Here is a 13346-nt window from a genome sequence, read left to right on the forward strand (position 1 = left end):
AAATAAAATTCAGGAGACTTGGATACTGTACAAATCAAACAGCCTTGATGCTCATTTTATAGCGACAGGCGACTGTATGAGAAAATATACTAAATTCACTGTCGAGTAGGGTTGGGCCAATAAACTGTTCAGATGTGTTCACTGTTGCTTTACGTGGTTACTGCTTGTAAGGGATCGCGTCTTGTAACCTAATATCACGAGTCTTTGCCCAACCCTATCTGTGCAACAGATCGGATCCGATGTGATTTAAAAATATTAAGTTTGATGCAGTTCTAATCCAATACCCATCTTTTTGTCAAATGACAGCCTGTTGCTAGTTACATTACTTGCTGTGTCGTTTTTTGCCGTATATCAGGGTATTTGTCACATTTTTCGATTTCTCCAAAATCGCTTATTCCACCTTTTATGATGTAGAGAAATATCACGAGTTATTGTTGGAATATTCAAAATTAGTATTTCTGTTATAAACGGCATGAAATAACTTATAATACATCAACGTCAAGTCAGACGACCTCTAAAGACACTGATCAAATGCAGTTTCTGAAAAAGTTAAGCCATGTCATGGATAAAAATAGCTTAGAAGAGCGTATGATGTATTATAAAGCAGAGTGATTGCAGTCTAGACGTTGGTTGTTGATTCATGATTCACAATAGCCTCATAAATAATTGCATCCAAATTCTTACTCAGTTGCTCCATCACTAAAATTAATTTCTCTCTGGTTGGGACTGACGAGGCAGAGACGCTTAATCACAGTAGTGCCTCTGCAGGCACTTTGCGTTCAGATAAAAAGAAGGTTGCACGGTGTCATGTGCGATCATACCCAGGTGTCAGGATGAATTGTGGCTCTGTTATTATCACAACCTGTCCCTGATCTGACAACCCAGGTTGCAAAATTGGCTTATGTGGGAGCTGGCTATCGGGAGACAAGGCCGCAGTAAAGGTTTATTCATCAGAGGATCTTATTTGATCGCACACTGCAGCTGCTGCATCGGACAGTTGTAGGAGTTTTTCCCCTTTCGTGCTTCTTGAGATTGGTTATCTGTTCATTCTGGCATTCTTCCCCCATTAAATTCAGTTTGTCTTCAGTTGCACACAAATGGGACTGAATATGTTTGTGCTTAACTTTAACACAGGTTTCCAGAATAAACCCTGAACTAAGTAAGAAGAAATTAGCTAAATTAGGAATAGTTCAATTAAAGTTAATTTCCACAACAGTACTATGAAGTTTGAAGTACCCTTATATAGATAATAGGGAAAAACACCAACCAAATATTGTATTATTTATGCAGCTGAAGAATGTTAGAAAAACAAAACGTAGTTTAATATCTCCAGCAGTCGTGGGATTTTGGGATATTGTTGAATTTTAGAAGGTCATGGTAATGAACTTCTGACCTGGTAATCCAGTCTGGGAGCATCTCAGAATTTCTCATGCCATTTTTTTTCACTTTTTTTTATACTTGTTTCTTTCATTACATGGATGTTGTCAGACTAACTACAGTGGGAAAACCAGACAGTTCAGTCATGTATTAAAACAACAATAACAAACATTACAACAGCTTGTAAAGTGAAATAAAGTTTGTAACTCCCATCTGCTCCAAGCGGTAAATAGAAATAACCTATATTCAGTGAAGCAGTGCTGAGGATGAATTTGAGTTTAAAGTGACATAATTTAGGGGGAAAAGCTGATCTGCAGTCCAGTGGTGCGGCAGCGGAAACTTCTACATCTCTTCCCAGATGGCAGCAGGGTAAATTAAATATATAAAATCGTAAATAAATATAATGAATAATATGCATGACCGAAGCTGTGAGATTCATGTTGAGACCAGTACATTGGCTGAGCTAGAAGTCAGGTTGATAACAGCCTTTTAATGAATGTTAGGTATCGAACAATCTTGTAAATGCCAACATTTTATTGGTGCAGGTTATCCATCAGCTTTTTCCTCACTTACAATTAAACTGGTGCAGTGAGTGGATTTTTTTTTTTTTTTCAAAGTCAAAGGGAAATGCACTGATTAGTTTTCTTGCTGCTAGAAGAGCGACATCTCTCTCATGTCTGTTAAATATGAAGCTACAGTTAGAAGACGGATAGCTTAGCTTACCATAAAGACTTGAAACGGAGAGAAAGGCTAGCCTGGCGGTGTCGAAACAAATCCACCTAGTAGCACCTCTAAAGCTCACTAACTGACACATTTTATTCTGTTACATTAATCCGCACAAACGTCACATTGTGGTTTTATGGAGGTTATGTGCCAGACTATTTCCTTGCCGGGCGCAGTGTCTTCCAGGAATATTGTCGTCACCTTGACATTGTCAATGTGTTAAATATTTAGCTTTATGTCTTTTTATGTCTGCATGCTTAATATGAAGCTTCAAAGTGATGAGCATAACTAACCAGACTCTGTTCAAAGACAAAGAAATATTTCCAGCATGCATCTCCCCTCGTCAAACCACAAGAGTTGGTCTTCTTTATTTAACTCTTGGAAAGAATTCAAATAAGCTCAAACTGTTTCTTTACAGACGTTAAATATCAGCTCTGGATATCACTTGAGTCTTAAGATGTTATTGATTTCGGCTTAAAAAAACATTGTTGACATCTCCATGACGGCAGTATCATTTCACCTGGCCCAGAGCCTGAGACTCTTCACACAGGGGCAGCCTGCATAATAAACCCAGTTCTGCTCGGTGGCATACCAATTGTGTTTTTCTCAGGGGACTTCTGAAGTGTATTTTAGGAGCAGACAGAGACTGTCAAACGTGACTTGGCCACCAACAGCTGCAGCGCCTTTCCTTTTCTGATGTTAAGTGTGACTGTGGATCTAATAGCACTGCAGTTAATGCCTTTGATGAAAAATTAATTCCAGACTTTATAAGGGACAGTAATTGGTTCAGTTTTAGTTCACTCACTTCAAAAATGTTGAGTTGAAGCTGAATGAATGAAATCGGAGCTGCAATTCTCACAATATTCAGACTCTTCATGTTCAGTGATTTATTTATAGATGGATGTAAGAACATTTCATGGTGAAAGATATTTAAAAAAACAAAAAAACATCTATATTCTTAATCATTTGGATTAAAAATGAACTAAAAAGTCTTTCATCACAAAGTCATTTAGCAGCTACATTTTTCCTTTATCTTGGTCTCCTCACTGTCTTCACCGATATTTTTCCTCCTCTGCCTTCTCCAGGCGGTTTTGGAGAGCACGTGGCCCTCCAGCACCAGAGGAGGATACTTCCTGTGGATGAAGCTGAGAAATGTCGTCGTGGGCGTGGCGCAGTTCAAACAGGCGCTGCGACGACACGCTCCCCTCACCCAGAGCCCTCTGTCAGGTAACTGTGATCAATAAACACTCTGCATGTGTGTGTTATCTCTTTATAAGCATGTTTTGTTGCAGATAATCTGATGCACAGACTTGCGATGATCCTGCAAACTTGACAAATTCCAAAGTTGTGGTTTGTACAGTTTATTTTTAAGTGGCTCAAACCAGAGTTGGAGAGAAGCTTAACACGTTGCTTTAGCTTGAACGTACCCCCGGTAAAAATGCATTTAAACCCAGAGCAGCTATGAACACTACAGAATCAGAATCAGTTGATAGTATAATAAAGGGACTGTACATATAATTTACTATCTGCATGCTTCTCTGGTGTGCACACCAGCAGTGGTGGTAACCTATGTAAAAGTAGTTACAGAAAAAGTGTAGAATTATTATTATAAGTATTAGCATCAGGATCAAAGTAAAAGTACTCATTATGCAGAATGGTCCATTTCAGAATAATATATATTTTATATTACTGCATTATAATTATTGACGCATTAATGGGTATGTCACTTTAATGGTGTAGCTGATTTACTTTATTACTAATTTATATACTGCTGAGTAGTTTAATCTATATTAATACATTTTAATGTATTTGTTGATAATAGTTTGTAGTAATAATCTGAATATGCAAAGTAACTAGTAAATCAAGCTTTGAAATCAATGTAGTGGAGTAAAAAGTACAATACTTGGCTCTAAAATATAGTTGAGTGGTGTTTATGAAGATTCTCAGTCATCCAGGTCAAAGTTATCCAAGTCGACAAAGTCCAGTCGCCATTGATTTAACCTTCCTTGGATAGTAAAGTACAAATACCTCAGAATTGTACTTCAGAAAGGTTTCACGCTCAGGTGGATCAAAACATGTACATGTAATCGCTTCAAATAACTTTAACATAATAAAAGTAAGTAGAGTCTTTATCCAAGAAGGTGAGAAACTTTTCATAACGTTACACATGGAAAACTTTCCTTGCATGATTTAAATAAATCACTTAGGCTAGTCGCTAATAATGTAAGTAGGTAATGATCAAAGACTGAAGGATACGATCTCAAATAGTCAGATCCATGTAACTCAAGTTCAGAAAAGAATATATAACTAGCCACCATTTCTAAAATTACATTTGTCAGTTGTAATAAATGACCAGTTGGAAGGGACAACTATAAAACACAACTATCACAACATGTGTGATTTAAATCCCCTGCATGTCAGTGAACACCTACACACCCAGCTAATCATGCTAATCCCCGTCCTGCTAATCCCTGCATATTTTTTTTTTTTTTTTTTTAAAGATACTCCCTGTTACACACCACTTACAGACACAATTTGATTTCTTTTAATTGTTTACAATATTATTGATGACATTATTTCTAATACAGGACACTCACTCCACTCCCGCCCCACACACTTCACATATTCTTTTCTAATAACTTCTTGGAAGTTTCTGTGTAATTTGGTATTTATTATGGGGGAAATAGAGACAGTGCTCTGTAACATTTATTTGAATTAAGTTAGCTGGGTTGAGTTTGTAAGCGCTTGTTGATTTCAAGGGTTTAATTGGAGATAATTGGAAGAATAACAACTGAATCAGTCTTTGTTTTCCCTATAATTAATATTAATTTACATCTAAACGTTCCTTTCTAGGAAACCATTGCACCCATAAATAAAAATGTTACAAGCAGTGTTTTAAAGACATTTTTCACATCTCATAGTATTTTTAAGCTTTTAAACAGTCCTTTAATCAGTAATACGTAATCAATCATTCTTACTGTACTGTATGCTGGTTCTACTGGCTTTATATCAAATCACAGAACCAAGACAAAATAAAAATACAACTTCTTTGTGACGTTAAAAACACAGATTCAATGGGAAAGTTCTTGTAGTCCACCTAACAATAAAAAGACAAACCGTTGGCTGCTTGTGGAGTAGAAATGGCGCCCGGCTTCCTTTAATGCCTTGTTGTCTTTGGGCAGATGGCAGCGACCTGGACGCTGTGAGTCACTGCAGCCTGGATAGCTCTGCCGACACTAACCTGGCCGAGCAGGGCCCCTACGCCACTGACTCCGTCAAAGTAGACCCCACTGATGATAGATCTAGCACAGGTACACTCAACATGGCTGCTGCTTGACTTAATCTTTCACAGGCAGCCATCTTGTTCTACATCTTTTTCTTCTCTCTCAATGACATTTTTTATTTCTCCTTCCTCATTTGTCCCGCTCACCGACGGACACTTTCCCTCATCTTCCTCTTACACCTCCTTACCTCTGCTGCCTTGTTTTTCCACCTTCCTTTCGTCCCTGTTGTCCATCTATGTCCCTCCCTGGTTTTGCGGCTGTGGTTTCTGCTCTGCTCTGTCCCTAACCCTGCCCTTCACTCTGGCCCTGCCTGTGTTGCCCTTGCATGCAGCCGGCCGTGGGGGCGGCAGCGTGGGCGCCAGGGCCCTGGTGACCCACTCACGCTGGGGGGGCTCTGAGCTCAGAGAAGCCACCCTCCACCCAGGTAAACCTCTCTGTCAGTCTGCCTGTCTGTCTCTCTCTGGTTCCATTTTTCCGTCTCACCTGGGAACTTTTTTATTTTCTGACTTTCATCGTCACGTTTTTTCTTCTCTGTTTCTCTCCGTCTCAGTGATCTCGCCTCCCCTTACTTTGCTCCACTGTGTCATCTCTCTATCCGGCACATCACAGTCTGCTGCTCATCTCTCTTTTGCATTTACTCTCACTCCTCGCTTCACCACAGAGTGATTTGTCATTGTCAATTATGGCGAGTAATTACCCAGAGGCACATTCTTTTTGATTACGGAAATGATTTTAATCATGGAGATGGCAACTCGGCAGGAGACGTCGCCTTGTGTGCAGAAAGCCTGAGAGGGATCCACAGCTCACAGCACAGCAGGAGGGGAGGACCCTCGATGTGCAGTTCATTGATTATTACAATTCGCCCAATGAGTTTTGTCACTTGCCATCAGTTGCAAGTCGCTCCATACTGTATTACAGCCGGGCTGTGCAGCCTCATGTTTTATTCAGAGGTGACGGCCCGAGAGGTTCATGGGAAAGATGAAAGAGGAGAGCAAATCATCAGACAGCTGGTTGCCTGGAGACCCAGAGAAGTTTTAGAGACAGATGGAAGAGTCAGCCTGGAGTGACTGCAAGCTCAACAGCTAAATTCATTAGCAGCTGTGAAACTGCAGTTAGTTTCCTCACAGTTTACTGTAGATCTCTGCATACCCCGAGGAGGATTCTTTTGTTCAGCACAGCTTAGCTGCTTCTCACCTCTCCCTGCAGCAGTGCTGTGCCTCCCAGGACTGAGGAGATGAAAGGGAAGAATCGCTTCACTAGTTCTTTCTCTTATTTATGTTTCATTTACCTCTCCTACCACTTTGTAAAGCTGCAATAGATTACCCTTTTGTTCACACAAAAAAAACATTTTCGGTTGTGTTCAGTAAATACTGTCCACATAAAGGACTCCGTGATAGAAGAGGCGTCACGTAACATTGTTGGTGAATTGCTAATTTTAGTTTCTACTTGAACCGTTCCTCTGCATATATATTCCATGCGTTGTGTTACATATTTCTGTGAGCTTGTGGTTCAGAGTTAATTGCGTCCCTCTCATCTCATTTCATCTCTGTCTTTCTGTCTTTCTCTCTGTTCTCTAGGGGATCAATCAGACTTGGGTTATAACTCACTGTCCAAAGAGGAGGTTCGAAGAGGAGACCCCAGTGCCCCGGACTCAGCCCCCGACAAAGATGACAAGAAGGAGAGCGACTGCAGCTCCTGTCAGTAGTCTGTCTGATCTGATATCGCCTGATATTTCAGTCATACTGTACCTTCTAAAAAATTATAACTCGGCAGCTTCACAGCCACACGGGATTTCCCCTTCCTCTGCCTTGATCTTTCCGTCTCCTACAGAGATGATTCATTCATTTTGGTTTCTCAACATCAAAGCATTTCACTTGTGCGCTGTCCGTGCAATACATTTTTTAAGAACGGGGCCATTTTTCAAGCTGTGCATATTGTAAAAAAAAACGTCTGATTATAAATTGTGATTTTCTCTGTTTGTAGTGTCAGAGACGGAGAGCGCCAAGGGAAGTAAAGATTGCCTCCCTCAGCTGGACATGGAGGTCCATTCCTCCTTCAAATCCCGTGGCATTGTTCGCAGCAGCTGTCCATACGACGATTCATCCTGTAAACCCAAAGGCTCTGCCAGTGCAGGTAAAGAAAATAGATTGTGTGGGGGAGATGCTGGGAACTAAAATGTTTTTCCACTTTTATTTTAATGATATCCTCAACATAGAAACACAGACCTTCAATTTTAATTGTTTCAAAACCCATGAGCCTCAGCGGCTGTTGCCATGGAGAAGAAGCCAGAGAAAATAATCAAAGCTGTAGCATATTAGGAACTCTTTGCCTGTTTTCAAAATCTGAACGAGATGTGATTTAACTGTATTATCTTATCTCTACAAAGCATATTTACCTCAAACTCATCATTAGCAGCCCATGCAACAGAATTTTAAGCTCAGTGATTGGGTGTTTCCTACTAAAATGGTACTTGGCTGTAGTTAACGTATGCACACAGGCTTGTTCTTTTTATAATATTTTCTGATGCAGTTGCTCTTATTTTGTATTAATGATGAAGTTTCATGTCCATTCGAGGACTAAGGAGCTCCAACAGTTAGTCACCTGAGTTATCTATGTAGAAAATAATAGGGACTTTTACTCCAAATTACTCCTCCCACTTTGTAACTCTATTACTCACTTATGTCACCTCTGAATACAAATGCAAGTGATTAAGTAGTTCTTCCCCTCCCTCTCTCTCAGGCCATGTTTCAGGTCTCCTCTTCACTTCCTCACTGGATGAGATCGGTGAGGTCCAGGCCAACAGTTTGCTCAGGAGACATAAGAGTGCTTTGGAGGAGACGGTAGGCAGCGCCAGAAACGGCTCAGCTCTTGACTGGCTGGGCGTGAGGGACCGCCAACTTAGCAGCGACACCGTGGGCAGCAGCGGCAGTGGCACCACTGTCCTCGGCCTGGGCATGAGCCAAGGTGAAACCGACCCAGATAAGATCGCAGGACACTTGGGCGCAGACGTCAAAATTCTCTCCGCTGCCAACTTGGGTAAAAATAAGAGGCCTCAATCACTGCCACTGGGTGCGTTAGAGGGGCCGGCTGCAAAGGCTGGTGCTGCCAGGAGTCGTGATCACAGGGAGGAGGAAGAGGAGGGACAAGACTCTAGTGATGAGGACAGAAGTAATACAGAGGCCATTTTTGACTTGGAAGATCTGGATTTAGACAAGCCTGCCACAGGGGCTGGAATCAGCTCTCACAAAACCAACAAATCTCACAAGAAACCTGTCGAACGCAGCGCCAGCTACAGTGGCATGAGCACGGAGACATCCAGAGGAGCTGTCAAGCGCACAGGCATTGAGACCGGCTACGACCCTCTATCCCTGCTGGCAGCAGAGTCACAGTCTGAGCAGGAAAATGAGGATCAGTACCCAGAGGGGGACGACACCAGCACGCAGAGTGCCCGTAGGCACCTGGCCAGGGAGATTGAGCTCTACATGAACCACCTGGGTAGCCCTTTGAGCAGCCGTACACCCAGTCTGGACCTGCAGGACCCTGCTAGCCCCCTCCTTCTCTACCCCTCCTCACTCTCTATCCCCCGCAGAGCCAGCCTTCCCCACAGCTCCCCCCTCAGGACTGCTGGAGTACCCCGCTCCCGCACCTTCCACCCACCCTCGCCCTCCCAACCCATCTCACGACAACGTCTGTGCTCGTCGCCTGCCTGTCGCAGCTCTAGCACAACCCCCAGCCCCAGCCCCCGACCCAGCCCGTACAGGGAGAGGACAGACAGGATGAGCCTGGCGTCCCCTTCACCCTCCTCCTCTTCCTTTGCTCTGGACACTCTGCTCACGCCAACGCTTGATGTATTCAAGACCAGTGTATTCTCTGCTGGGAAGGGCGTGGCAGAGAAGGCGAGCCGCTGGTATTCCCGTCTTGCCACATACACCACACCTACCAAGGTACAGAGTCCTGTTGTCAAAGTGAACTTATTGTTGTGTGTTTTTGTTAAAATACAGATTGATTTGACAAGTGTGCATTGCATTACCAAGTAACAATAATGTGAAAAATTACTAAAACTTCCTAATACATGCTGGTTTTTAGTCTCTGCAAATTAATTGAAAACAGCTGCCTGCACTAGGATAAACTAAAAAAATCGAAACAGTTTTTAGGCTTCAGCTTCTCTAGATCATATGGAATAAACTTTTACGTGAGACTCAAGACGTGATCCTTATTATGTTCTGTTTTAAGAGCACAGAGAGCTCCAAAGAGGTTATATAGAAATAATGATCTGATTTTGAACACATACTGCATATTTTAATTGAAAAAAAGTTGTGCATCTCAATTTATTAGTGTTCAGTAATGCAATGCAAATACAATTGTGATTGTACTTTCGCACCTTAGCAAATCTGTTTCTGTTGCCTACAGTATTAAACAGTCAAATAAGCAGTAGTCTAGAGTTGGAGTGCTGCTGCCATCTTCTGGCTGTTGAGTGTCTGACAGTATTTGTCTTTGATCAGACTTTTCTGCTAACTAAAAACACTCAGATACAGCATACATCTTCACTCACCTCCTGACACGTACAAAACGTACTGTGATATCAACGCTAGTGTGACAGAGGAGTGGATTTTTACTCCCACAGAAATACTCCCATCCCGTTCAAATCCTGGAAGAAGTACTCCCACAAGAATCCTTTTAATCGTTCATATATAACATTTCTAAACTGTGTAATTAAGGTCATAGGGTAGATGCATTTCAGTGGTGATGTCAGTAAAAATGTCATATTTGTTTCCTTGAAGAGATGTAAAAAAATATATATTTTACTGTTGCTGTGAGTATTATCCATTAGTCCATTAACCTGCCCGGTTCTTCTCTGTTCATCCAGGATGGGCTCAGTGACCGTCTAAGTGTGTCCTCCCTCGGTGTTGGAGATCCAGACTGCTCCTCCCTGCTGGATGAAGAGGACTGCGGGGAGTCAGGGAGCTCTGTGGTCTCTCCACAGAGGAATGGCCCTGCAGGGCCCCGCAGGAGCCCCAGGCGCAGTCCCCTCCGCAGCAGACTGGACAGCCCCACTGCAGGCTCCAGCCTTGGGGGGCCCACATCTCTGCTTCCTGGTAAGAGCAACCCTCGATCAAGAGACCGTTGTAAGCAACAACGTCTAACTTAACTCAGCTGAAGAAACATTAACAGTGTTCCTTGTCAGTTTCTAATATGATCAATTTCCAAAACAGAAGTTTACAGTATGACCTGTTTTCCAAAATTTTATTGGTTGTATGTTGGCAAAAAAAACATATCCCCCCCCAAAAAAATACACTTACCAAAAACAAGTCCCTAAAGCGTGATGTCACGACGTCACAAATTTTCTTAAATGGGTCAAGAAATATGTTCTGTTTGTGACATGTTGACTTCTTATGTATCGTCACATATTCTGATCATCCTTCATACTCGCCTCCTGGCTTCCCTCTGCCAGACAAGTCGGACCTCGGCTCTTCGCGCTACACCAGCAACACCAGCATCTTCAACAACTACGCCATGGAGGTAAAACTACAGGATTCAGCAATTGGCTCACAGTAGATACAAAACGTATTTTATGTACAAATTAATCATAAACAATTTTTATCAAAGTGATGCCAAGAAGCCCCTAATAGAAAGCTTGGGATACGGTGTGTTTTCCTGGTTTTACTTTGGGTTTTGCTAAATATATAAAGGTATAAAATATGTTGTGAATTTGTATTTTATGGAGAAACATGTATTCAAGCTGTGCTTGCAGAAAGGGAGCTTCTATGCAACTGAGAATTTTCTTGGCATTCACTTGTCACTGGATGCTGGCTGATGCTCGCATGTCAGCAAGAATGAATTCTTTGATGATAGTTCACTCTGAATGAATAACTTTTAGAAACATCTTTTATAACTTTCAGGAATGGCAAAATGCTTTGCAAGCTAAAAATTCTCCCTCAGCATAATATTTCTTTACATTGGAATAATATATATTGAAACACACATTATGATTTTGTCTCTTGGGTATTATTGTCTTTACACTTGTTAAAGCACTTTGTAACTTGTTTTTGAAAAGTGCTCTACAAATAAAGATTATTATTATGATGAACCTGAGGGCGTAGCAGCAGACTACATCTTGGTGGTAAAAGATTGTGTTTAGTGAAGTCATGCAGAAATCCTGTATCCTCAGCCTTTAACCAGTCATACTATCATTAATCATACTAGTGAAGATAAATCACTATCACCATTGGTCCGTAAGCTCACCACTCTGTGTGTGTGTGTGTGTTTCCAGCTGCTGATCTCCAGCTGTTCTCGCTGTAAGACGTGTGACTGCCTGGTGTACGATGAGGAGATCATGGCTGGCTGGACGGCAGACGACTCCAACCTGAACACCACCTGCCCCTTCTGTGGAAACCCCTTCCTGCCCTTCCTCAACGTGGAGATCAGGGACATGCGAGGACCCGGCAGGTAGACGATGACACCTTAGTACTGAACTGCTAAAAGGGATGTGAAATTTTATTGCGTGAGAGGGTTACAAATAATAATAATAATTTGTAATTATATTGTGTCTGTCTTGATTGTATTTATAGTCTTTTTCAGGGTCAAGTACTAAATAACTTCTTTTTGTTTCAAATGTTGCTTAACTCTGATTGGTGCGTGGAATAACAAGACATGATCTTGGACAACCCACTTTAAACCAGCGAGAAGGCAACAGACAATAATCTGAAATGCAGAAATATCTGAATAAATAATTAATAATTATTAAAGTGTTTATTGCCATCATAGTAAAAAGTTGACTGAGTTGACTCAGAACATCCAGTCCCATGAATCAGCTATGGTGGTCCTTAGGGTTCAGTTTTATATTGATATATTACCGATATATGATATACTGATAAAATGCCCCAGGGATTTTTCAGTCATATTATAAACATATATTAAAGGCATTTGACCACTACTGTAGGATAAACCAGTCCATCTCATAAAATAAATACATAAAAAAGAACAATACCTGACTTGAGTTTCCTGGATGTAAATGTAATCCCTCTTCTCTCCTCTCCACAGGCTTTTCCTGAAGGGCAGCCCGTCGGTGGATGAGGCAATGACCTCATCCTACTCGGCCTCCACAGGTTTGGACACGGGGACGTCCACCTTGTCCACCCCCTGTCCTACAACAGCTGTATTCCCCCCCTCCCCTGTGATTGCTGTCCAGGAGTGCTCTGGGAGTGGAAGGTACTCGCTGTCAGTCATTCTTCACTTATTTACATGCAGATCCCAAAATGAATTACTGAATTAATTCTTTGCTTGCTGGTAATAATATAGCAAGTATAAGCTTCGGTGGTGACACAATCATGGAAAATATTTAATAAGAGATGAATCATATTGAAATGATATTAGCCAAGCAAGGCTGTTGATTGGCTGAAACTGGAGCAGATTACTTAACATATTTATTGATTGACAGTGATTAGTAATAAAATACTGCAATAAAATGAAGGCTGAAGACTACAAGTTTGAAAATAAAAATATCCTGGGGGTGTGGAGTTAGAAAGAAGAGATCGCTCCTCATCTCCGCTTTAGTTACATTAGCTGCTGTTTGCAAAACGCCTGAATCTCCGATCACACTGTCCTGTTGCACCGTGGGTAATGTAGGTAACAGGCTTTGACAAGAATAATGTGTGTGGGGGGGAAAAAAGGATATCTCTGGTTCTATTGTATGGATTTTGGTCTGTACACATTGAAGAGGACAGGAGCCTGCAAATTGGTGTTTACAGAAAACCCCCACACACAGACTAATAACTTCTCTTCGATTCCCACCACCCACTGGAGCACAAGCTAGGGGTCATGAGAACACTGCACCACAGAGCGGAAAACATACCAACAAGCGCCCAAGCCAGAGAGAAGGAACAGAAACACCTGAAGGGGGCACTTACCGCTTGTGGATACCCTAAATGGACTTTTGTGAAAACAGCCACAAGATCCAAGAAG

The 13346-nt window shown here is 41.8% G+C and overlaps 1 protein-coding gene across 2 annotated transcripts in view; it reads left to right on the forward strand.

The window, feature by feature from the left end:
* LOC123958557 (C-myc promoter-binding protein-like) overlaps positions 1–13346 on the forward strand; it is a 158167-nt gene that overhangs the window by 51344 nt on the left and 93477 nt on the right. Inside the window, exons 18-26 of one of the 2 annotated variants that reach the window (XM_046031962.1) lie at positions 3186–3327; positions 5283–5411; positions 6962–7081; positions 7368–7517; positions 8124–9328; positions 10252–10480; positions 10837–10904; positions 11656–11831; positions 12426–12593. In XM_046031962.1, coding sequence (XP_045887918.1) covers positions 3186–3327; positions 5283–5411; positions 6962–7081; positions 7368–7517; positions 8124–9328; positions 10252–10480; positions 10837–10904; positions 11656–11831; positions 12426–12593 — 2387 coding nt within the window. The remainder of the gene's footprint in view (positions 1–3185; positions 3328–5282; positions 5412–6961; positions 7082–7367; positions 7518–8123; positions 9329–10251; positions 10481–10836; positions 10905–11655; positions 11832–12425; positions 12594–13346) is intronic. The other variant, XM_046031963.1, reaches the window with a different exon arrangement.

The sequence above is a fragment of the Micropterus dolomieu genome, linkage group LG20 (genome assembly GCF_021292245.1).
Source record: "Micropterus dolomieu isolate WLL.071019.BEF.003 ecotype Adirondacks linkage group LG20, ASM2129224v1, whole genome shotgun sequence".
NCBI lineage: Eukaryota > Metazoa > Chordata > Actinopteri > Centrarchiformes > Centrarchidae > Micropterus > Micropterus dolomieu.